The sequence below is a fragment of the Rhamphochromis longiceps genome, linkage group LG9 (genome assembly GCF_057381845.1).
Source record: "Rhamphochromis longiceps isolate RC_006_pf linkage group LG9, R_longiceps_female_GT1.1, whole genome shotgun sequence".
NCBI lineage: Eukaryota > Metazoa > Chordata > Actinopteri > Cichliformes > Cichlidae > Rhamphochromis > Rhamphochromis longiceps.
In genome coordinates, this window is record NC_140565.1 from 13,577,266 (window position 1) to 13,603,574 (window position 26,309).

At 43.2% G+C, this 26,309-nt stretch overlaps 1 protein-coding gene across 2 annotated transcripts; it reads right to left on the reverse strand.

The window, feature by feature from the left end:
- Window positions 1–7,223: 7,223 nt before the first annotated feature.
- On the reverse strand, window positions 7,224–25,227 carry slc22a17 (solute carrier family 22 member 17). 2 transcript variants are annotated; one of them, XM_085418366.1, is made up of 10 exons: window positions 25,078–25,227; window positions 22,554–23,114; window positions 17,937–18,040; window positions 16,008–16,162; window positions 15,468–15,633; window positions 14,897–15,021; window positions 11,226–11,331; window positions 10,780–11,003; window positions 10,000–10,111; window positions 7,224–8,443 (listed from the first exon to the last, which is right to left on the reverse strand). In XM_085418366.1, exons 1-10 carry the CDS (start codon window positions 25,210–25,212, stop codon window positions 8,167–8,169), a joined length of 1,965 nt encoding a protein of 654 aa, XP_085274492.1. In that variant the 5' UTR covers window positions 25,213–25,227; the 3' UTR covers window positions 7,224–8,166. The 2 variants fall into 2 exon arrangements, with proteins under 2 accessions (XP_085274492.1, XP_085274491.1); XM_085418365.1 differs by lacking the exon at window positions 25,078–25,227 and adding an exon at window positions 24,647–25,043.
- Between the last annotated feature and the right edge of the window lie 1,082 nt (window positions 25,228–26,309).

Consider the following 26,309-nt stretch of genomic DNA (forward strand, 5'->3'; position numbering starts at 1 on the left):
ATCCTACCATGTGGATTCATGGATTTTTTTTCACATTCTGTCTCTCACAGTTGAAGTGTACCTCTGGTGCAAATGACTGACCTCTGTCATCATTTTAGGTGGGGGAACTTGCACAATCGGTGGCTGACTAAATACTTTTTTGCCCCACTGTATACAGTTGTTTGGAGATAATACAGGATGTCAGAACAGGGACTAGGAGTGAAGGTTGTCAGGTCTCCAGTTTTCCAGTGGAATTTAGCTGCTTTAGGCATATTAAATATTTCCTTTTTGGGATGTATTTCATTTACATATCTATTATTTTCTTAAACACCAATGACATTAGATACTTTATGTAACCTTTTGTTGTCTAAGTCTTCAAGAATGAAAACCCCAACTGGAACACTAGGTGATCAGAATATATTATTTTTGTTTATCAATATTCTTACCAAGTCTTAGCAATTAGGGAACTAAGAGCACATCAAAAACTTGCTGTTTTTTGAAAGTCCTTATTTTGCCATCCTCCAGATTACAGGGTTATGATCTATGATGAAGTTTGGAGGCTTAAACCCCAACAAACTTTGCACAAACACAAACACCTGCATGACATTTATACTGGCAATATCTAACTCACAATACCAACTCTGAGTATCCATTCAGTTATTTTTCTTTAACTGTTATTGATTAAGAACAGCAGGTGCATGAGATCCCAGCTTTACTGGGTGAAAGGCAAAATCTGGATGGATCACCAGTCCACCACAACGCTAACACAAAGTAGTCCAACTGCAAGTGGTGTTATCAATCTGATCCCAAGTAAATACAGGGCGAGTGTTGCCAATAACAATACAGATAGCATTATTATTGACTACTAAAGGCAGCTTGTGTAGGGCAGAGCCATGTGAAGGACTTATGAGAAGAATTATCAATTTGTATGCCACTGTCATTTTTACTTTTCACAATATTTGCCAAATATTCAACAAATAAACTTTTTCATCTTTTGCCAGATAAAAAATCTGCTATAGTACATCCTACAGAAATGCACTGCAATTGTTTGTCCATTTGGAAGAACTAAGTAGTGAAAAGAAGTGAGCAGTGGGAATGTGCAGTCACTTTATGAGGTGATAACGTGGTCCTGCGCAGGTGGAGAGAGGATGACAACCCGTGTTCCCCATCTTGCCCTGAGTTCTTCATAAGACAGCGTTAACAGTGTATGTTTAGAGCAGCACTCTAACCTTGAGGGCATTGTTGCACTACAAGGGTGGAACATACCAATCTTTGTTAAGATCCTCAACCTCAGCTGTCATCATAGGCCTCTGGTGCCGGAGCTGTCTGTCTGCAGAGACAGACTGAGCCAGGTGACGTGCTCAGAGACGACTGCCTTTCTGCGGCTGCACTGAGATGCATGTGAACTGAGGTTGGGTATGACAGAGTATTAGGGCCACATTAGTTAGAAAACTATATTGCTGATCATTTCGAGACTAAAGTCGAAAATGTATTTTGAGAAAAAAGTTGAAATGTGGAGATTACCTTTGTTGATTCAAGAAAAAATGTCATGGTCCTGGGCCATGTGGGCCCAGTATTCTTAGTTCTTTGTATTTTTGTATTTCGTTCCTTATTTTAGGCCACGTTTTCTGAGTTGCCCTCTTGTGTTGTTCCCTTAGTGTTTTCCATTCGTGGCTTTTGCCCCCTGTGTGCCCCTCTGTGTATCTGTAAGCCCTCGTCTCTCCTTATGTTTTATTCCATGTTTCCCCAGCCCACTATGCCCGTGCTCTCTCTCTCTCCTCCTGTTTGCACCTCTGTGTACTTCCTGTTTTACTTTGACAGTCTCCCGTCAGTGTTGTTTACTCCTGCCATGTCTTGTTATGTTTATCTGTGTCAGCTGTGTTCCCATGTGTGGCCACTTCCCCTGATCATCCCTCTTGTGTATTTAGTCTCTGTGTTTCATGTAGTCTGTGTCGCGTCGTCTGTGTTATCTCCCCTACCCCTTGTCATAGTTCCCCAGCCTCAACTAGTCCTAGTTTGTACCTTGTTTAGCCATAGTTTTCCCAGTCTATGTTCAGGTTTTCCCTCAGTTCCTTTGCTGCCTTGTTCCTTATGTTTTCGGCCCTAAATAAAGGCTCGCCTTCTGTTAAGTCCGGTTTTGTGTCCTCACCTCTGTTTGCTCTTGGGTCCTCCACTCACTCCACACGGTCTGCCCCGGCGGTCCGTGACAAAAAATTGCACACTTGCTGTACACTCTACAAAATGCCTTGTTTAGGTGATTTAGTGAAACAAATCGATCCTCTTTATTGGGTGTAACCATCGACAACCTTTCATCTGTCCATTATAATCCATTTCCAGCTTTTATGGTTTTAAAAGCAGGTCTGTTCACAAACCAGAACCTGATCAACAGCACTGCATCCCATCATATTCACACAGTTTCTAAAGTTGTATTTTGCCATTTTGATACTATAATGAAACCCATAAAGGCTGATGCTCCACACACTCAATAAACTACATTTATTGCTCTTTTTTTAAATTCAGCATGACAGCTGTTGTAGCTGTGCTAAAGTGATTGGAAAGATATTTTTCTACTGATCAAGTCAGATTAGGAAGCAGTGTTTCTTTTAAAACCCAAGTGTTTTTGTTCTGAGAAATGAAGCCTGTTCCACTCAGCAAGCTGCTCTGCTGCACAGCTCAGCCAGATGACAAATGCATTTAAGACCGCAGTCAAGCCGACAAGGGCTGAGGCTCCATCCAGCCAAATGCATTGCTTTTTTAATCAGCACAGGTATCAATTAGCCGTGATGAACTTTGAGAGGCAACACAAACACTGTCTCTGTCTCTTTGGTCGACATTCCACAAAAAAATCATTCACGTGTCATTTGAAACATTTATGATCAGTTTCAGAATTAAAATGTGTTTTTCTGTTAGTACACAAGACCGTTTCTAATGGGTCATAACAAAAATCTTTTGATTTGATTTTCCTGTTACTAACATTAAATACTTCAATGTAAAATGTGTTTGTGCTTTCAGAATAAATTATGATTTTAAAAAATGCTGTAACTGATAAGAGTGGCTCACTCTTGGAACATCTCCATCTTGTGGTCACAGATTGCATTTGTGCTGATCTGAGGAGGAGCTTTCTGACAGATTTGTTGATGAAATAAGTGGAATATTTGGTCCCATGCACATCATAGGTCTACAATAACAAACAGTTCAAATTAAAATAGCCAGTTTGCAGCTTTAAAAATCAGTGTTTTATAGTAAAAATGAGAGTTTAAAAAGACTTAAACTGATCCATCACCCTGTCCAGACACCTTAAAGGACCCAGAGGATTAACAAGTTGTTGAGAGGCTAGATGACGATAGCTGTCACTGTCCAAGGAAACAACTTACAATGTGCTAATTGTGAATAATGTAAAGGGATTTCTTAGCAGGATCATGTTGTATCACTTGAGAAAGTCTTTCAATGCCACAAATTCACACCTCGGGTTTAGCTTTGACCTGGCCTCCCAACAATGTCTCAGCTGTCTGCATGCTTCTTTGTAGCCTTATACATGAAAACACTGCATTGTGGTATACTGAAGAGAGGGCTGTGTTTGACTTGGGATTTTAACAGATGTTGAGGGTTTTTTTATTTATATATATTTTTTCATTTTATATGTTTAAATTTTCATCAGGCTAAACACACTAATAGGAAGAATATCATATCCCCAGGCAAAACGAAGCCCTGAACCTGCATTCTCGCTTTAAGCCACCAGATGGCGATAGCCGTGGTTGCAAAAAGACTTGGTCCTGTAGACGTCTAAAGGGGAGAATAGCTTTTCTCTCTTGACCTCTGTAAACATTTTCCTGCTGAGCTGACCATTCTTCCAGAAGCACATGTGTGAGCTCAGACTCTGACACTTGATGAGAAGGCCTGGCTCGCACTCTCCGCTCTAATTCATCCTAAAGGTGTTCTGTCAGGTTGAGGTCAGGACTCTGTGCAGGCCAGTCAAGTTCTTCCACATCAAACTTGCCTTAATGGACCTTGCTTTGTGCACTGGTGTGCAGTCGTGTTGGAACAGGAAGGGGCCGTCCTCAAACTGTTCCCACGAAGTTGGGAGTATAAATTGTCTAAAATGTCTTGGTATGATGAAGTAGCAAGAGTTCTTTTCACTGGAGCTGAGGGATGAGTCCAGCTCCTGAAAAATATTATTATTATTGATGCAGGAATAAATAACAAGTTACCGTTTCAACGAATTTTAGGGTGTCTTCCTCTCTCTTACATGCACATTTATTAAAATTATTACAAACATAGAACAGTCTTGCCAAGAGGGGTCACCGGGGGGAGCAGCACATTTTTTGGGGGGGTGGGCATATTTAGAAGTGAGGAAGTTGCACCTGGACAGGTTTGGATGGGTGAGTGAGAGCTGCTGCTACCAGATGTGTCTTAGGGCTGCAGGAGCAAAAACTGCTATTCAGAAGAGAAAGAATGTGTCATTTCACTGAAAATTACATTTTACACTAATAATTTAATTTCTCTGTATTACATTTTAAATGCAAGTACTTCCAGTTGAGTTTGCACTCTTTGCAGTGTCAGATGGTTTACAGAAAGACATGACAGTAAGTGACCCAGCCCAACTTCTGTAAAGAAGAGCAAAGCTAAGACCTTAAACATTAAAAAAGCCTTTTGATAAATTCTTTAATGGTTCATCGCTGAGGAAATGCCTCTTACGTTTTTGTAATTCTCTTTCACACCTTCACACGTAAAATAATAAAAACAAACCTGAGAGATTTTTATTATCAACTTAGAATGTTAGTTGTGTCCGATGCTTTATGAGCTTTTGGACCGTAGTTCTGACACGTCTGACTTTCAGCAGCTCTTATTCACTGAATGAGCTGTTGCCATTCTTCCTTTCACTGAAGCGTAACTCGAGCTGGCTTTTTGACGATCTCCTTGCTATTGTCCTCGATGACAGATAACTCACAGAGTCTCAGTGATGCCTGTCAGAGATGCCCATCTAGCAGTTATGAATAAAACTTAAAGTCTATTCACAGCTTTTATCTAAAAATTGTACCATGTATACCAGTGCGTACATTTTAAAGTTTTTTTCATAGTAGAAGTGAATGAATAAATACAGAAAATGTAGATGATAAAATCGACATTGAATAGCTTCTGATTCCATTTTATTTGCTTTCCTTTTCAGATTTTTGTAGGAATTTTGGCTTCTTCTAATATTCTGTTATCATTTTTAGTTTGCATGTCCTGCCTCTAACTAAAGAAGACCAACTATATACTGCATAGACTCATAAAGACCAAACCCTTACACTATAAAGTATATTGTGTCTCATGCTATCATCTTATGTGCCCTTGCTACTCGTTCTTTCTCATCATAGATGGGTGGTCAGCCTCCTGGAGAGCGTCGCTTCTAAGCCAGCTGGCAGATCAGATTTTCAGAGACGGCGAGAGGTCTTTCCAAAACAGATCAGAGAGATTAAACAGCAATTCACACTGAGATATGATCAGGCCACCGCTTTATGTGCCGTCACCCTTCGCAAAATATAGACCCAGCAGAAATAGTCATGTAGACTGATGAGTTTACATTAATGGAAAAATGTTTTATACCTATAATCACATCATTCAGTTAAACATCAAATTTAAGACTGTGTGTGTATTTCATTGTTTTTCTATGTACCGAGAATGAAAATCGCACCAAATGTCAGAACAGTAAGGCTGAAATAATCACTCAGTTTTCACTAAAGACCATCGCTTTATTTTCACGACTTGATTACTCAGCCACTTATTTAATTTGCTTAGTCAAGCAGCACAAAGAGACAACATCTGTTATACAACCCTGCGTATAATGGGGATTACAACAATTCATTCATATTTTAATCAAACTTTGTTTGCTTAGGTTAGCTGATAATCCTTTCTATCCGCATTTCAAGAAAATCAGTTTTCCACACATCCATTTTACAAATATGCCTCCAAAATGTGTACAGAATAGGAAACGTGGATCATTGGGGTATTGATTTGGATATAGATAAACCCAAAAAGCCTTGTTAGCAACTGTGACAGGGAATATGTGAATAATATGACTTTAAAATCACCAAGAAACCTCTAGGCCAACTAAACCCAGAGTTACATGACCTCTAAAACATCATGGAGCACAGGACGAGGACAACATGCATGAAAAAGGAGATGCTGAAATTCCTGCAGAACAAAGAAGGACGGACAGGAAGAAACTTTCAAAGTGATTCTTCAAATGAAGTGTATACATCAAGGTTGCCCGAGTCAAAACTGCTCACATCATACGTTTTTTAATCAGTTTTATTTGACATGAAATCAGGCTATAGTTAATTGCATCACACTCATCATTGAACACATCATCAATGTTGTCAGACATAACATTATTCGACCCAAGTTAATCATAGTGATAATAATTATCAGTGTATAAGTGTTAGGATTTGAGTGCAACGTACACAGGAAAAGAAAAAAGATGTACCAAAGGCTGACGGGGAAAGAGACCATCAGCTGAGGTGTGCGTCCTTCATAATTAGTGCTCAGTGCTCAGAGTCCAAATTAACCAAAACCTCCATCCTGTTTAAAATCACACACACACACAGATTCACACAGGTGTGAACTTGAGGGGGGAAAATACACTCATACACACACGGTTGAATTTGTGCCATACGTGATACGGCTTCAGCCAGCATACTAGAGACTGAAAACCTCGCAGGAGCGTGCTTGAGGAGGAGGAGTCAGGGGTTAATTTGGAGCTCCGGGGCCCTCTGCAACTCCCATTCAAATCCAATGGAGTGTAATCATCAGGTCCTTTCTCCAGCATGAATAAACATTCATTTAAAAATAACAGACGACCTCCATCATAACTCCACGTTCAGCTTCAGAAAAAATAAAGTAAGTGTGCCGTTTAAAAACCTCTACTAGAGTTTGTGGTACCCGTCTGTTCTCTTACAGCTGAGACTGGTCATCTAGAGACGTATTGACTATTAGCTTCTGAGGACATACATAAAAAAAGCCCTTCAGTGATTTCAGACATGCAGATAGGAATGTTGTGACGGTCAACAGCTTGACTGTTATTGAATAATGACACCAGAGAATGGAAGGTTCATTCCATGTCAACCCAGTTTAGCTTAATGCTTCTGGATAATTTACTAATTAAGCTTAAGAACAACATAAATATAAACAGACATATAAACACCGCTGGCTCCAGGCCAGAGTCAGTGAGTGGATTTCCACCATTTGTTCTCTGCTCAGAGAAGTTTTAGCCTTTGTTCCAAATATTTATAATAGCTGACTTGTTATTCCCTTGATTTTGAAGACTTCAATCAAATGATTCAACATTATTTAAAAAAAAAAAAAAGGAAGAGAGAAAAAAGATTCAAAGTGCTTTTCCTCACTGCATAGCATACTGTACTGTAAGGATCCAGCCACAGGGTCTGCTTTAACACAACTCAGATGCCCCAGGAAGTTAAAGAAACTAACTCTAGAGTATTTACAAGGCGTTTAACCCCAACAATCCTGTCAAGTGTTACATCACACGTCTGAGAACTGTGGTTCCTCCTCCGCTCGGAGAGCTAGACGGTTTTACGACAAAGGTCACAGAAAATGGTACAAAACTGACTTTTGTACAGCTCTGAGGACATGTTGTGTCGTCATACGCAGCAAACACACGCAAAAAAAAGAAAACAAACACATGATTCCAGGTTAAAACAAATGCTAGGAATAACCGACGACCACTCTTCAAGTCAAATATGCTAAGCAGCTAGCATCTCTGTGATGGACACACTCAGGATGGAGGATGGCGTGCAGCAGTGGGTGCTGGTGTGTTTCACGCGGCGGGGGCGGGAGCCGCCGTCCGGCCAGAAAGAGATGGAGATGCGTGTGAAGATTGTGTGTCTTCACAAGGACATTAACACACATCTGAACGGCGGGAAAAAGAGAAACACGAAGATGACGGCAGCTCCACCCAATCGCTAACGTCTGTAGCGATGATATGTTAAAAAGCTGAAAGTCTGATCGCTGTCATCAGTGTCGTGGATGCTGATCGGTGATGATCTGTTGCAGCCCTTTTCTCTCCGTCGCTCTGGGTTACCTATTAGGTTTTTATATTGCTTTGTCTGTCCTCTACATGAACATGATTGATGAAAAATGTCCTGGCTGTAAAAGTGAGTGGTGTTAACAGAGTCCGTCCCTCTGTGTATTTTAGGTCTCTGGGTTGGGGGTCGCCAGCAGCGGCACATTGTCCCGTCTCCTCCTGCCCAGCGGGGGGCGTCTGTACTGCTCACCGTCGGCCAGCGTCTGGGGCAGTGGCTTCCTCTTGCTCTCGGGCAGCAGCAGGATGGACAGCACGGCCAGCAGAGCCAGAGAGGAGTAGACGACGTGGTGCAGGAAGTAGCCGTAGTGGTTTCGCAGGTCCATGAGAGGGGAGCTGAGACGGCCCACGCAGCCCAGAGCGAGCACGGCTCCTACACCGCTCCCTCTGCACACACACACACACACACACACACACACACACACACACACACACACACACACACACACACACACAGTTAACTGACAAGATTTACTTACACTTAATACAATTTCTGCTTATCTTTTCATCAATTATCATTTTTAATAATAATAATAATAATAATAATGGATTGCATTTATATAGCGCTTTTCTAGGCACCCAAAGCGCTTTACAATTCCACTATTCATTCACACACTGGTGCAGGCAAACCACAGTTGTAGCCACAGCTGCCCTGGAGCAGACTGACAGAAGCGAGGCTGCCATATCGCGCTATCGGCCCCTCTGAGGAACACCAGTAGGCGGTAGGTGAAGTGTCTTGCCCAAGGACACAACGACCAGGACAGAGAGAGCTGGGGGATCAAACCGGCAACCTTCCGGTTACAGATGAGCTTCCCAAAACCCCTGAACCACAGTCGTCCCATTTTTCCAGTTTTCTTTAATGGTAGTTTCTTTAATGGTAAACATGGTGACTCAGTTAAGCCTTTTGTTGATGACTCTATAACTAGGTTCAGCTGTTGTGTTAGCCCAAGCTTACTGTAGTTAATTACAACTAAACTAAATGTGAAAAAAACATTTTAAGTCAAAAATAAAATAAAAAAATTTGAAAAAGAATCTAAAATTAAAATTTTGTGAACTTAAAAACTTCTTAGTTTTAGTATCTGTTAGTTTGGCCAAATTTATTATCCCACCTTGCCTCATGAGGCTGCCACGCTCGCGATTATTGAGATTTTCAAACAGTGTGTTTTTTGTTATGCCTGTACTGATGTTCCTAAATCTTGCCTCTGGTATGACACATTAATACTTGATAAATAAATAAACAAATAAATAAGCAAAAAATAAATAAAACTAAAGGCTAAACTGAAATGACTAAAGCTGCTCTGGAAACCAATTAAATTTAAGTGAATTAAAACAAAAAGTCAAAAACGAAAGAAAAAATATTTACAAAATGCAAAACGCACAGCTATAATAACTATAAAGATTTGATGAACCCAAACTCATTAAAAGTCTCAGCTTATTACATCTGTTACAAATAATGATTTTTTTTAAGGGGGGACCGATGCGTCCTTTTCAGGCCTCGGGGAGGTTTTCGGAGCAGGTCGTCCTTCCCGTCGTCTGTTGGGCGCTGATTGTTTTGCCCTCACACAGAGTTAGAAACGATGCTTGTTTGTAGATCTCACTGTACTTCAAAGTATTCTCATCTCTCTTCTCCACAAAGTCAATTATTTTCTTAGATAACAGATCGATTTTTTTATACTAAATCTGGAAAAATACTTCCATTGTTTTTGAAACTCCTCCTACTTAGAAAGACAGCTGTTGTTGTGGTATCAAATTGTTTAATTTCCTCTCTTTAATATTTGCTGCATTTCACATGTTGTGATTCATTCTGGCAGCCCGCACACGCTCTTACTGACAGAAAAACATCAACGCCTTCTACGCTGGCATTTCTTTTTCACCTACACTACAAGAAGGACAACATCGTAGTAAAAGAGCTGCAGAGTGACTGTAGAGTGCTGCTGTGTTACCTGATGATGGTAGGCATGACCTCTGCAGTGAAGAGGATGCAGAGGGAGGCGGTGGCTTGGGAAGAGAAGAGACCCAGCACTGAGAAAATCGTGATGGCCGTCTCACTGAGATCTAACAGGGGGGAGGAGAGCAGGGATAACCTTTGAGGTGTAGCATTTCTACCATGCATCTATTATGACATTAGTTTTTCTAATTTATGAATCAAACTGCAACATCTTGCTTCCATGAGCCTTTGCAGATCATAGGGACCAATAAACATCCACTGAGAGGATCCACAACACTCACCACTGTCCTCTCAGGCTTTGATGCATGATTAAAGCTCAGGGCCGGACACAGCTTTGACTTTGCTGTCACTGCAGTGTCCTACATAAACTGAAAGCCATACTCGGTTTCAGCCACAAGGGGGAGACCAAGATTTGGGCAACAGCAGATTTTCCATAGACAATGTTGTCGAGGGGGAGCAAAAATTAAAAAACACAGGTCGGGTTTTTCCATTAACAGGGCTGAGTGGTTTGCTCCTAATACACTTCATAATGCCTGAAGTGAGAGCAGTAGGATGTGTGAGAGGGATGGATCCAACATGGCCCCAGAATCAGCATCAACTTAAATTCCAGTCAGGATTTGAACAAACAAAGATTTTAATCCGAACATAATGGCTCTCTAACAGCAGGGTACTGAAGTGAAACTGTGCCCACCTTGACTTTTATTAATAGCCTTCCTTACTTGACTCTAGATTTACTTGGAGAAAACTATTCTGCTACCAAGTAAAGCCGGCTTACACTCCATGAGTCCCAGGAGGATCAAAGAGGCCAGCCCCGTCATCGTCATGGAAAGAAGCAGGATGCCGCGGCGACCGCACCTGTCTACGGTCATCCAAAGCAACAGCCAGGCCCCACCGCCTGCACACACAGAGAGCAGGTACGTCCAATAGAAGCTGGGGGCGGTGCCCCTGACGTCACCTCGGAAAGAGCTGTAACAGTGACTAATGCCGTGAGAGATGAATCTGAGGGAGGAAGGGCAGAGAAACAAAAGAGTAAGCACTCGTGTTTCCAAACAGGTTTTAAATAGAAAAGATGAGCGAGCAAAGGTGAGTCTCGCAGCACTTTAAGCATGAAATATGAGGCAGCGGCAGCCAGAGCTGTAAATGAGACACTGCGCAAACACAAAGGAGTGACTCCAAACTGCTGCGTTGCTGAAATAATGTCAGGAGTGTGAGATGACTTACGAGGTGAAGCCGAGCACGCACATGTTCTTCCAGATGTTCCTGCTGTGGAAGAGCTCAGGGAAGGACAGGTGGGGCTTTGAGGAGGGGGCTGGCTCTGAATCCAGCTCTGCAGAGGAGAAAAGAAAAATGACAGTCGGGTAACACAGACGAGGACGGCCTGACCTGGTTGCTCGCTGATCAATCGCTCGCTGTCAGCTTATTACTAGGGGGAAAAGAGACGTGCAGGAGGACACGCGTGGAGTCTCAATCTGGCCATAAGGAGGCCATTTAATAAACCGTACAATTACAGTAGGAACCACAGTGATGTGTTCATTACATTAGCATTTGTAAGCTGTGCAGAAATGTTTAATAAAGGATCCAGAACATGAGACAATTTAACTGTAAGTCAACAGCCAGCTGTGAGGTTTAAGAGGAAAGTCTAAGAGAAAATGTCTCGTTGATGTCAGAGATCAGAGGAGTTCAGCCAGACTGCTCTGAGTTGATATGAAGGAAACTGAAGCTCAAATAACCGCTCATTACAACCAAGGTACGCAGAAGAGCATCTGAATACAGCTAAGAGCAGCAAACTGAGATTACAATTGACAAAGCTCAGCAAAACTGCCTGCTCTCATGGGACGGGATTTCTGCCGTCACATACAGAGGGACGTGTCCGAATTTGATGTAAACATATACACATCGATCCGTCCTGCCTTGTGGTGATGATGTAATGGTGTAAAGGATATTTTCTTGGCACACTTTGGACCCCTTAGTAGCAAGTGAGCATGCCTGAGTATTGCTGCTGACCCCGTCTATTCCAGAGTGTCTGACGGCTACTGATGGCTGCTTATCGCAGGACCACGTCACAAAGCTGAGAACATCTGAGAACGTCTCAGACTGGCTTCCTGAACATGAAACATGAGTTCACTGTCGTTAAATGGCCTGCACAGTCACTGCAGTCTAACAGACAAACATGCACGTTTGGCTTGTGGTAGAACTGGAAATTCGCATCATGGTTGTGCAGCCGACAAATATGCAGTTATCAGCCAATCAGGAACACTGAGTGTGTAAAAGCATAGGACTAAGTGGAGAGAGAAATTCAAGGCCTTTAATGGATCATATGAAACAAATGAAACATGATGTTCTTCATCACCTCATACTGCTACACTTTTTCCGACTGCAGCGAGACCTCACTACAGAACTGTGTCCTTGATCTGTGTCTGCCGCTCACAGACGTCAGCTATAAAAACATACAGGGAGTGCAGAATTATTAGGCAAATGAGTATTTTGTCCACATCATCCTCTTCATGCATGTTGTCTTACTCCAAGCTGTATAGGCTCGAAAGCCTACTACCAATTAAGCATATTAGGTGATGTGCATCTCTGTAATGAGAAGGGGTGTGGTCTAATGACATCAACACCGATGTGCATAATTATTAGGCAACTTCCTTTCCTTTGGCAAAATGGGTCAAAAGAAGGACTTGACAGGCTCAGAAAAGTCAAAAATAGTGAGATATCTTGCAGAGGGATGCAGCAGTCTCAAAATTGCAAAGCTTCTGAAGCGTGATCATCGAACAATCAAGCGTTTCATTCAAAATAGTCAACAGGGTCGCAAGAAGCGTGTGGAAAAACCAAGGCGCAAAATAACTGCCCATGAACTGAGAAAAGTCAAGCGTGCAGCTGCCAAGATGCCACTTGCCACCAGTTTGGCCATATTTCAGAGCTGCAACATCACTGGAGTGCCCAAAAGCACAAGGAGTGCAATACTCAGAGACATGGCCAAGGTAAGAAAGGCTGAAAGATGACCACCACTGAACAAGACACACAAGCTGAAACGTCAAGACTGGGCCAAGAAATATCTCAAGACTGATTTTTCTAAGGTTTTATGGACTGATGAAATGAGAGTGAGTCTTGATGGGCCCGTGGCTGGATTGGTAAAGGGCAGAGAGCTCCAGTCCGACTCAGACGCCAGCAAGGTGGAGGTGGAGTACTGGTTTGGGCTGGTATCATCAAAGATGAGCTTGTGGGGCCTTTTCGGGTTGAGGATGGAGTCAAGCTCAACTCCCAGTCCTACTGCCAGTTTCTGGAAGACACCTTCCTTCAAGCAGTGGTACAGGAAGAAGTCTGCATCCTTCAAGAAAAACATGATTTTCATGCAGGACAATGCTCCATCACACGCGTCCAAGTACTCCACAGCGTGGCTGGCAAGAAAGGGTATAAAAGAAGAAAAACTAATGACATGGCCACCTTGTTCACCTGATCTGAACCCCATTGAGAACCTGTGGTCCATCATCAAATGTGAGATTTACAAGGAGGGAAAACAGTACACCTCTCTGAACAGTGTCTGGGAGGCTGTGGTTGCTGCTGCACGCAATGTTGATGGTGAACAGATCAAAACACTGACAGAATCCATGGATGGCAGGCTTTTGAGTGTCCTTGCAAAGAAAGGTGGCTATATTGGTCGCTGATTTGTTTTTGTTTTGTTTTTGAATGTCAGAAATGTATATTTGTGAATGTGGAGATGTTATATTGGTGTCACTGGTAAAAATAAATAATTGAAATGGGTATATATTTGTTTTTTGTTAAGTTGCCTAATAATTATGCACAGTAATAGTCACCTGCACACACAGATATCCCCCTAAAATAGCTAAAACTAAAAACAAACTAAAAACTACTTCCAAAAACATTCAGCTTTGATATTAATGAGTTTTTTGGGTTCATTGAGAACATGGTTGTTGTTCAATAATAAAATTATTCCTCAAAAATACAACTTGCCTAATAATTCTGCACTCCCTGTAGTTCAGTCTTATTGTTAACTTTGATATGCCAATCATGTGTAGGTGGTGCCGTGAAGGATTATTTTATAGCATGTCCTTACAGCACATCTTTATCATCTTGTTGTGATAAATATAGGTCAGAGTTATGTAAGCCTCATCTAGCCTCAGGTGCTGAGATACTTCTCCAGGAGAGAAACACGGCCAGCAAATACATTCACACCATTTCTCTTTAAGACTTGTTGCTACATGAAACATTTCCGCACGTCATCAGTATTCCTGAGTGTCCTTCCTGCTAGCGTGACAGCATTACAGTAACCACCCAAATAAATCCCCATTTTAATTTGATCTGAACTGTAATCACAACAAAAGGGGATGTTCTTTGATCACTTTATCTGTGAATGAGAGCTCGACATAAAAGAATATGGACAAATTTAGGTTAAAAGCTTTGTGGGGGGGTTTAATACACTCAGAATGGAAACATAAAATGTAGATTTTGCAACTATTAACAACTATCAACCTCAGTACAGCTAATGCTAGCAGAACACAGAGGTCACTGAACAGTGCAAAGTTGACACTACGTAGCTGGAAACATTTGACATGTAAACAGTGGCAGAGCTCAGTGGTCGCCTGGCCTTAGGCCATCTTTTAACAGCAAGTCATTACGTCCCATTATGTTTCCATTTTAATGCAGGAACCATCCGCTCTTAATAAATCATGAATAGTAATTGAGCATCATTACCGCTCTTGGAAGTGGTGCGTGAGAGGGTCATATACATTGAAACACACGGCCACAGTTATTCCATGAATAATGCAGGCTTCGTAAGCCGAGCGCCTGGCGCTGAACCCTGCAGTGAGGTAAAGTGGGAATTTGTTCTTTGTTTACAGAACGAGGATCTAACGTCAGTGCTGCAAACACACCTGTGAAGCTCTCGTCGTCCCTCACGTCTCTGTTGGAGTTTCTTCTCTCGCTGAATGCATTCATGTCTGAAGATCGCTCCGACAGAAGGAGCCAGCGAGGAGATTCTGGAAACACCCCAGGAACTCTGCAGGAGGAGGAGGAATATACTTTAACTCTTTGATCTCAGGTGACCTTTACTCAGCACTAAAACTATTTAGAAGCTTTAAGGTTTTGTTGCTTTCACCTGAATTTGCTGCTTCAGTATAAAAACTAACCAGCACGGGTCACAAAGAAGCAAAGTTCTATAATCCTCTCTTATTAAAACCTGCAATTCGCTGCCAGTAATCTTTTTATAATCTCTGATAATGCGGTGTGTTACCCAGATCTGAGAGGGACTGCGGACCTTAAACAAAGGAGCTCTAATATGTTCTGACACCAGCTCAGTGTGAAAAGGGGATTGGAATCAATACCATCTAACAAAGCTTTTAATAAGTCAGCTGGCATCAAGGCACTACGCAAAACCACTCCCAGGTTCCTTCATGATTCAGAAAGTAAAAGCCTGAGTAAAAATAACAAGAGACACATTCCTACCCGTAGCTGAGAAAGAGTGTTAGTGGGGCGGACCCAGCTCCCAGCAGGCCCCTCCAAGATTGGCACCCGAGGGCCACGGCCAGCAGCAGCAGCTCCCCGGCTACAGTCGTCAGGCCAGCCAGCGTGGTGGCCATCAGCCTGAGAGACGGCTCACACAGCTCCAGACCTGAACAAACAACACAATGTCAAAGCTAACTAATCTTTTATTTACACTTTTCAGATTCTGAAAGGTTAAACATTAAAAAAAAACAAGAGAATATAAATATCATGTGCCCCAAAACTTGGTTCCATTGAAATATAATGCAAGCTAGAAGAAGTAGATTTGATCACTAGGCCTCATTAGCGGCACAAGGAAAAGGAGAGAGGAATTACTGAATTGAGACTCTCTGAGATTTCAGGTGAAGTTCAGGTAGGTGACTGTACTGTGGAGGAAACCATCTGTGCATGACTGTTTGCATATTACAGTGTTTGTTCCTGTGTGATGATCCGTGGGTTCTGATGAAACAAATGACGCCCATCCTTCAAGGCTGAAACACTCACGGGTGATATACAGAGTAAGATAGACTCCCGCGCTGGCCGCCGCCAGACAGAAACGCATGACGATGAAGACAGAAGGATACGGGGAGACACACACGAGCACCCCGAACACCACCGAGAGGGTCAGAGAGGTCAGAAGGGTCTTGGACCTGCCCAGCCTGCAGGGAAGCACAGAGATACAGACACACGATTAAAACTCAGCAAAGTAAGCAAACACAGATTCAAATTAACAGGGATAAATTAAAACACATGTACAGGAGCAGATGCACAACAACAAATCACACTGTACATGCTGATAATGCAGCAGCTGCTCGTGTGCTTAAATATTAACACGGAGAGGGAATAGAACAGAAAATAGGACAGGAGTCTACTGACAGAGTTTAGACACAACAGGGAGCCACCCTTTGAAGTCTACACTTTTACAGCATCATTAAGCATTAATGCTGCCATTATACTTCCAGTTTCATGTAGTTTACCAGACAAACAAATTAATCAGAACAATTTAGAGCTCGCGAAGAGTTTAGAATAAAAAAATTAATAAAAGAAAGAGCCTAAGAAATGCTGCAATCACAGAGGCTTAGGGAAGCTGCGTTTCCAAAAACAGCTCAAGTGGAAAGCACGACTGTTCACTAATGAATGATTAGCCAGTTTTTGTTTGCTTGTTTAGTTTCTAACATGCAGCTTAGCAATGCTCCCTTTTCTTCTTCATGTGCCCCCAAGGAGGCACCATTAATTCACCGGTCTAAACAAACAAATGCTATGCTCAATTGGTCAGCAAATTAATGAGAGCTGTTAGCTGTGGCATCATCTCCCTCGCAGTTGCCCCCAAAAACTAGAGCTTCCCCTTCAAACGACACACACTGGTTCACTTGTGTGACTCATCCGAGGCCACTGAGCAAAATAAAGCATGCAAATTTAGCATAAATGTATTTGCCATTAATTGCTTGTGGGAGGTAAATTGTTTGTAATACAGCCATGAGATTTTCTTGAGTAAACAGCAGTATTTTTCCTCCATCACAAATTATATCTTACTGTGATAAATAAAAAGAGTTTATGAAATGGCATTTGGGCTGTTTGATAATAAATTTCTCTTTTGGCCTGAGGCCACAACTTGCTGTTGGATAGAGGAAGCACTGGCAGGCCACAGTAAATCTATAGAAAATTTCATTCTGCAAACCGTGCTACTTTTTCTGAGTGTGTCTCTGTGTGCTGCATGACGACTGTGAGGTAATGAAACTGCAAAGTAAGAAGAGGACAGAGAATAATGAGGAACAAAATGATCTGACAGCACAGATGTCTGCACACAGACGGGCTGGCTTTTATTGGAACATGTTCCCAGGAAGCATGCCCATGTGGGCCCACGGAGGGTAACTGTGGGTGAACTGTGGGGCTGTGCACAGAGCACGCTCACATTTATTGTGCACAGATGCCACAGCGGTGTTGTCCTTCAGGCTAGTTCATGGAGGTCACGGTTCAGTTTTGTCCTTTTGGGTCCCCACTATGGACACCCCACAGAAATGGGCCCCTTGTAGGTTAGCCCATAGCAGTTTGGGGTCCCTGTAAAGGGTTTTCTGTGAGAAACCCATAGTGGGCCTACAATGGGCCCCATTGGATGCTCCTCTCTGCTAAATGTGAGCAGCCCACAGTCAGCCCGCACTATGGGCTGCTTCACGGTGTCCAGATGTGCCCTACTAATCACCCCAGTACTCAGCCCACAATGGGCTGCCATTGTGTGCCATGTGGGTCTGTCCACAGTGACCAAACAAGAAAGGCACAAACAGTCTCTCCAAACTGCCTCAGTAACTTATTAACTCACTTTTTGGCTGTATGTGTTGTCCTTCCGGCTGCTGAGTGTTCATTCCTGATGTTTGCTTGCCATGAAAAACAGACCTGCAGGAAACCCTGATGGGGGTGTGTGTGAGCATACATTACCTGTCAGCGGCGTAGCCCAAGCAGAGACAGCCAGTCAGGACGCCCAGGATGAAACACACCTCCTCCACTGGGACCAGCCAGTACTGACCACACACCAGATCCCACTGTGAAGGGAGAGAGGTCTTTCAGTTAATATCCAATCAAGTTAGCAACAAGCAGTTTCATTTTCTTTGTAGATGGTTGGTCTTCCATCATTTCCAACAAAATCTGCAAAGCTTGTGACTGTTTGGTAACTTGTAACATTTCCTAATGGGCGTGACAGTAGACAGCCTAGCCTCCACTGAACTGCAATAAGCCTTCTCTGCTTTCTTCACATGCATTGGGTAAAAGGCCAACTTTAAACAACATCCTGCAGAACTACTCAAAATGTGGGACAGGGAGACAAGAAATAAAAATGGTGACATCTGGTCAGCCTGGGCAGAGGTGCAGAATCGCCATGTAAAATTACTGAAATAAACTGTTAGAAACAATGATCCCATTATTGTCCATTTTGAACCCAACTCCGAAGCAATATATTTATACACCTCACAAGTTCAGGGGACTGGTTGAATGCATCAGTTGTCAAAGATTGCTTCACTGCTGATATTTTGGGGGCATTTAGCAACAAGACACCTTGTTAATTATACTTTGCCCACTTAGTGCTTTGTCGCTTTTACAGTTTCATTTGGTAAATAATTGGCGTATTCAGCAAAACTGCTGAATGGCAGCACAAGACAGTACCTCCTTTTTTTCCTCCTGTCCAGTTGAACTAAAGATGAATTAGGTTTGATTAATGGTTAGTACTGTACAACATGGCACCAGTGTGGAAGTCTCCATTCCTGTGTCGGACAAATTTATAAGCTGAAAAGCAAAAAAGATTTTTGCTTGTATAAAAGTCTGTTTCTGTGTAGTTTAGAGAAATCAGCCTTTGGCTCCTTCAACTCTAACATCACTAAACACTTTCGTAATTATTTGATGGGCTCACTCACTAGTTTCAGGTCATTAGAGGGAAAATGCTCAGCTCAGGGATTAATAATTAACCTCACTAACCAATGGATGACATCGAGGTGACTGCCTCCATCTTGTTTGTGATCTGTGTTTTTCTTTAACCCCCTGATCATTTAACAGCATGTTATCCCCACATTTGTTCATTTAGAGGCTGCATAGTGTCTGCCATCTACTGCAGTGTAAGTATAAAAATAAATAACATCAGCCAAAGTAATTAAATCTAAATTGTTCACATCCCTCGGTAATAACCACCACACAGCAGTGGAGTTAAAAGTGGCTACACCACCCTCAAAAGACAGCTCAGTAGCACAGTCTAATAAATGTATAAAGGGAGCCAGTACGCTTGACTTACTAATTAATAAATGTGTTATTTGACTAATTAAATTAACAAAGTCAGAGATTTTAGTTTACAAAAAAAACAAAGTTTTTTCTCTGACATTAGTTCCATTTATGCATTTATGCAAAAATGATATATACACTCCCTGGTGTAAACACAGCTGTCTTACAATAGGGATGAAAAGCCCATTAGACAAATACTAGAAACACAGGAAGATGTAACGACATTACACACATGCATGTGTGTGGTCACGATACATATAGTGGGTGTATTGCTATAATCACTCGTTAGCACCGCAACAATAAAATGGTACGAGGTTCACTGAGTGGATTAGAAAACAAATGCCCGTGTGACTGCATGAGTTAGCCACACAGAAAGTCAGCACATCTGTTAAAAAGGAAATAAAAAAATAAAGATCTCTGCTCTCAGATCCGAGTTTAATCACATTAAGCCGACCCACTGATTTGCATTTACAGCTGAGTCCTGCTAACGTCGCTTCCTGTTGGCTGCTGAAAGCAAAATGGTTTTAATGATCTAGAGGGAGACTGAGCAGAGGGCCGTGATTTTTTTTGTTATTTAAGCGGCCTTACATAATTGGAACCCGTGCACAGAAACATTAAAGCCCGTCACATAACATCAGCTGTCCCGTTGCTGAGACACGCAGTCACAACAGTGAACACCATGCAACTCGTACGCGTGGAAAGCTGTGGAAGACGAGGATGAGGCGAAAATGCACACAAACAAGTCCTGAAAGCTACCAGGCTGGTTTAGAGAGAGAGAGAGAGAGAGAGAGAACCAGAAAGCAGCAGGTTTGTGCCTCCAGTAATAAACAAAACCTGCAAGCATGTCCTCATAATATCAACATGAACAACCGCTCTAACAAACTCGCAGCTCACACGTCACAAATTCATAGTTTTACATTAAACCAAAGACAAAGGATGTTAAATATCACTGTTTTATATTTCAACAGGCATGGCAGTTTGTGTGCTTTAGTTTACAGATCCACAGCATAGAGGTGGTAAGTAAAGTTTGCCTGTATTAAAGTGATGGTCTTTATTGACCCGTGGAAGCGATGAGGCTGATCAGAGGCGGTCCTGCTTCCTGCTTGCCAGACTGCCAGCAAAGCAAAGCAGCTCTGGAGGAACGCTCAATCACCCTCCAGCTAGCCTGATGAAATATGTTAGCCTGACTCTAAAAGCTCAGGGACAGAGAAGACTACAGGCAAACACTTCTGCTAAAGTCTTCCAGTGTCTTCAGCTTGCTGCAGTGGTATGGGGTGGGTTACAAGCAAGCTGCCCTTACACCATAAATTAGAGCTGGGTGTGGTTCCCCACATGTGGGCACAAAAAAAGAAACAGGCCAAATAGTGATCAGCCTGGTGAGAAAGGTTAGCTGCCATCAAGGACTGGGCTGACAGTCTTTGAAACAGAGGTCTGGGTGAAAACGCACATCAGCGTATGTCAGAACATCACACACAGAGTGCCTGATATCAACAAAAACAACCGAGACAGGTAGAAAACAGCAGTGGTGCCGATGACTGGCTTCATTGTTGTGAACAAAACGAGCGACATCAGTGAGAAACAAACCTCCACTAGCATAATGAGCCACAGTTCTTTTTAAAGGACAAATATTATCATATTCCACTGAAGATAATCTTTCAGCCTGCCTGCTGGCTGTGTACACACAGATTACATGAGACACAAACTGCAGTGTAAAGACTGGAAGTTGTTCTCACAGCAGTGAAACAAATGATCAAGGCTACTCAGTTTTAACATCATAAACACTTAGAAAATGCACTCCTGTGCTTGTGCACGGCTTGTTCCGTCAACTTAACACTGGATTATAATGTTACAGCATACAATACGCTGTAATAGCCTTAGTTTCCAATCATTTTCTTCTCCTTCTGTGGCAGAGTTAATGTGATTGTAAGCAGGGTCTGTTCTCCTTTAGCGAGGTGTTGATCTCTGACATTCTAGGCATGGTTCTCTGAAGAAACATGTCTTACAACATGCCAATATGACGTGGGTTAACACACATTTCTGAATGAGTCACCGGATTGTCGAAACTCACTTTGCAACCATCATGTCAAGCAAATTGTAAAAACCAAAAACATCAAGGTGCTCTTCTCCTCATGGCCAAACTGGTCAAATGAAAGAGGAATAAGCACTGGGTGCTTAAAGATCCACAAAATGGGCTTTGATGTGTGAAATTAGCACCTTTGAGGTCTGACCTCTGACAATTCAGACAACACATCCCTGAAAGCCCTCTCTCTCTCTCTCTCTCTCTCTACCTTGATGGCATCGATTGAACTCACATTTGTCAAAGACTCTGTGTCTATTACCCATCTTGGCTCAACAATCCTCCACACGGCCAGAGCTGAATGAAAGTCTGATGATGCTGTGACATCATAGCAGTGGCCAAAACTCATCCCTAGCAGAGCTGCGAGGGCTTCGAAATGATACCAAACTACTCAGCTTTACCAGTGATTCAACCAGAGAAGGATAAAGACCCAGAGAGTGAAAGTGCTGTACTTGAACACAAAAGAATCGGTTAAGCAGTATTGCATAAGGAGCAAGAGCAGACTGGGATATGCTGTACACAGGTTATGGTTACAGTTATGACCAATCAACAAGCTCTGATTTCTTCACACACATGCATGAAGAAAACCTGTGGTGAGAATAAAGCAGATCTCTGAAGGGTCAAAGTTTCTGCTCCGGGCTCTACAACCTTCTGTTTGGCATTTTTTCAGAACTAAGCTGGTTCAAAGGGAGCGGTGCTAAAAGTGTTTGTTCTAGATAGAAGATAAACTGCACTGAGGCCAAGTATAAGATACGGAAGGCTTCTTTTTTAACATAAACCATGCAAAGCTACTTGAGGAGGCCCGGTAAAAAAAATCCTCCGAGCATAACCGATCCATTTAAGTGTGCAATGCTGTCAACATCATGCTTTGAAAAACGGTGAAGGTAAGAAAACACAGGTGCCATTTAAAGTTAACAAGACGACACATTTTTAAAAAAAGTGATCCTTCAGAGGAGCTGGCAGGAGACTTTTTGTCCAAGTCGTTAGTATATGTGCAGCTGTATCATAGTTCTGCAGGGCATTGCAAAACAGTGAGCATTCATGATCTGTAAGGCTATGGTGAAACAATATAGTATAAAAAAGTTTTTTTATGATTTTAAGGCTCTTAAGCTACACCTGAAAAGAAGTTCATCTTCCCTTCACCAAGCTAAAACAATCATCCAGGCCAAGACCATAATTAGAGAGCTTCAAAGGATCCCACAGTAAAACTTTACCTCAGTGACGATGTTGTTCTTCAGCCCCTCTGTGACATTGTAGTCCCATCCATTCTCGCAGTCCACCACAGCAGACTGGCTACTATTGGTATACTGCTTACACTGGGACGGGCCCCCGCTGTCCCCGGGCCGTCGCCCTTTCTCCCAAGGTACTGAGGCGTTCAGCACTTCAGGCGATGGCACGGGGCCCGGCAGGTGGCAGTGGTGGTGAGGGGGGAGGGTGATGAGAGGGTCCGAAGAGAGCAGGAAGGCCAGGAAGAGGTTGGGCAGGATGGAAAGCGCAATCAGCACTCTCTGCTTCTTCCGGCCCAGAGCCAGCACCATCACTTCACCGGTGGGGGGCAGCGAGGGCGGCGCAGGGATCGAGGAGGAGGATGGCGCTGGGGAAGAGGGCACAGGGGAGGAGGGGAGGGATGGAGGGGGAGCTGGGCAAGGAGATGGGGAAACTATCGGCGGGGAGTCCGGGGATGTCATTGCCGCTGGAGTACTGAAGGCAGAGGACCAGGATGGAGGACGGTGAGCAAGCTGGTCCCCGGGCAGAAGAGTAGAGCTTCGGTAAAACTGTGTGAGCAGAAGGTTACTCGTCATTATTACAGATCAAGCACCAATATGGGACACAGATATGACGCTCTGACATGTCAACACCACACAGTCCACTTAGCTGCTTCAGTTTCAAAGCTAAGCCCATCTTAATAGAACAAACGCATCCACTGTTTATAGATAATAGATAGAGATAATGTTATCTGCCAGTGCTGCTGTGATATCGGAAGAGACTTCCTTTCCTGTGTTACAGATCCTCTCAGAGCTCTCTGCATCACGCAGCAGAGTAGCCACCACTTTGATATCATTAATATGTAATATTCACCCAATTTTTCAATATCCTGCCCTAAACATTAGCATCAGCTCAAGAAATCCAGCACTACTCAGGCTCTACCAGGAATTCTTCATCAATTCAATTTCCAACAACACGAAAGAGATCCTACATTTCCCATGATGCAACTCGTAGCTGCTCTCATCGCACCTCCAACTTTCTGTTTCTGTCTTTGAACACAGGCCCAATTCATGACAACCCCTGAAGGTATCACTGCATGCTAGTTTTGAAGTGATCACAATGTGTCTGAGTGAAACAGCAGCTCTGGTGGACTGCACGCTGCATAAGCTTTGCAAAGTTTTACGATGACAGGTCAGTGAGGCAGTGCACTTACTCCAGCCACTGCATTCGTATTTATGTGACATCGTCAAACAAAACCTAAACGCTCCGTTTAACCTGATACAATCAGAGCTGTGTGTGTGTGTGTGTGTGTGTGTGTGTGTGTGTGTGTGTGTGTGTGTGTGTGTGTGTGTGTGTGTGTGTGTGTGTGTGCAAACACCTGTACAGGAAAAGAACGAGATTCTTTCAAAACAAAGCCTGATTATCACGAAGCCAAGTATGTCTCAGTGTGGGATTTTTAGACAAAACCACCAATTTTAATAGCATCACATTGAGCTTTAGGGAAGTATAATATATATACTCATTACTATTATAATCCATAGCATAAGAAATGTCAACATAAGCCTCTAATTAGTGTGTAGAAACTGTCAGCTACTGGCTATAACACATTTCACAGGCTTTGTGATGCCAGTCACAGCCTGACATGTTGTTGTTTACCCTGAGCTAAATGGAAAAGCGGTGGGTGTTCTCAGGGACCCCACTAGCAGCCCTGAGTGCTCCCCCTCAGCAGCAGTCTCCTCTGCAGGTGCACATGGTGCCCCTCCGTGGGTCAACGTCATCGTGTTTTCCTCGCACAGGGCCAGGAAGTGTTGCTAAGAAAAAAAGGAATCCCACAGGGTTATATAAGAGCTTTCGCGCGAGGAGGGGAAAGGACACGGGGGGGAGGGGGGTGAACAAAGAGGGAGGGGGCTGGCTGGGCTGTACGCCGGACAGAAGAGCAACGAAGCAACGAGGGAGAGAACAGCAGCGTGATGTAGGGGCGTTAGAGCAGCTGGGCCGGGCGGACTGAGCAGACACCTGCCCCGGCACTCTGGACCAGCACACACAGCCAGTGTTACACACCCCTGTGCGGCCTCAAAACAAAGCGCACACTGTTACTCACCCTTTAAAGCGACGCTAACTGTGAGCCAAAATCCTGCCAACCGTCGTCTCTCTGAAACATCCCAAACATCGCGGGCTTAAGAGAGGAGGACAGCGGATGAGTTTCACCGCGTTCACACCGTCTCCTCCGCTCTGTCTGCCACACAAACAGACATGTCTGTCCCGGAGAAGTACCGCAAGGCTCGGATGAACACAATCGTTTGCCTTTGACACAGGCAAGGACACCGGACTCTCCGTTAGTCCCTAAACACAGCCAACGTCCCTCCGCCGCGTGAGCATATGATGATGCCGCCGGAGGAGGGGTTGATGCTCCGCTTGCTCCTTCACTCCCACCGTCGGTTGCTGTGTAACGGTGTTGTTTAGTCCAAGTTTATCCCTGCCGACATGACACAGAATAATTCAACAATAACGCACAACTGTGCCCGGCATCACCTTAAAGGGGCAGGCGTCGGCAGGAAGTGGAGCGAAGGACAAAGACCGGGTGGAAAACTGCGGAGAGCCGTGTCTGTTTAAAGGGCAGTAGCTCCGCCAGCGGCGAGTCTCACTTCGAGAAGAATCGGCAAACATCGCCAGAGCGACAGCCCCCCCTCCCTCCGCCCGCGCCACTCAATCAAAGATCGTGTACAAGGAATGAGGCGATGACTCAGCAACAGATTTAGCCACATTGGAGAAGGATTAGTTTTATTAACAAATGATTTTTTTTAAGCAAAAGCATGAAATTATTAGAATCAGTAGTTGTTTTAAACACTTCTGTTAGGAATTCATTTATTACAGGGTTAATTAATGAATCACTCGGATAAAAGTCTTACCGGGAGGAAACTTGTTGCTCAGTAAAAGTAGCATACAAAATCAGCAGCGGAGTGAGATATCTGTTTATGAGTGCTCTCTCTCTGTCTCCTGCAGAATGCCTGCATGGAGCTGCCTGCCGCATGGTGGAGCCATAAATCATAGAGAAGAGGCAGGTGTGAGACAGCGGCACGGCTACAGAGCTGCTTTCAGGTGAAAAAAAAAACGAGAGACAGTCCATCATAACTTATTTATGATATAATTTAAATGTGCACTCACTCTAATGGTTGATAGTCCAGAAGAAATCAGTGATCCACCATATTATCTTATCCTATTATCTTATCACAACAGATTTCATTAGTGCATCCACATGTTTCATCATGACTCCTGATAGTTTTAATCTGCAATAGAGGACAAAATATCCATTGGCACACAGAGATAACAGCACTTTGTGCTGTGTCAGCCGGTAATGACTGAAAGGCTACACATGATGGCACCATCACGGTTTGTTCCTCTGGTGATGCAGCAGCAGCAGCAGCCCGCCATTAGTGCAAGAAGTGTGACTTCAGTAAATGTCACTTGATGCTACTGTAAATGTAAAGAAGTCTGTGGCGATGCTTTAAACAGCAGGGGTTCCGCTTTATTCCAAGTCACTTATTCATGCCATGCATTTGAGCTGCGAGTCCTCATTAGGTTGTGTTTGTTTTAACCAAAAATGGCGACAGCTTCCACTTTCCCTTGAAGTGTTGCATGTGAGCTTTTCAACAGTTAGAGGGCCTCTGTTGGAAGCTGTGAATGATATCAAATAAAAACAAATGGTATAAAGTAGAAAAATTAGCCTTCGCGTCATAAAAGCACCTTCTCTTATTGATTGTCTT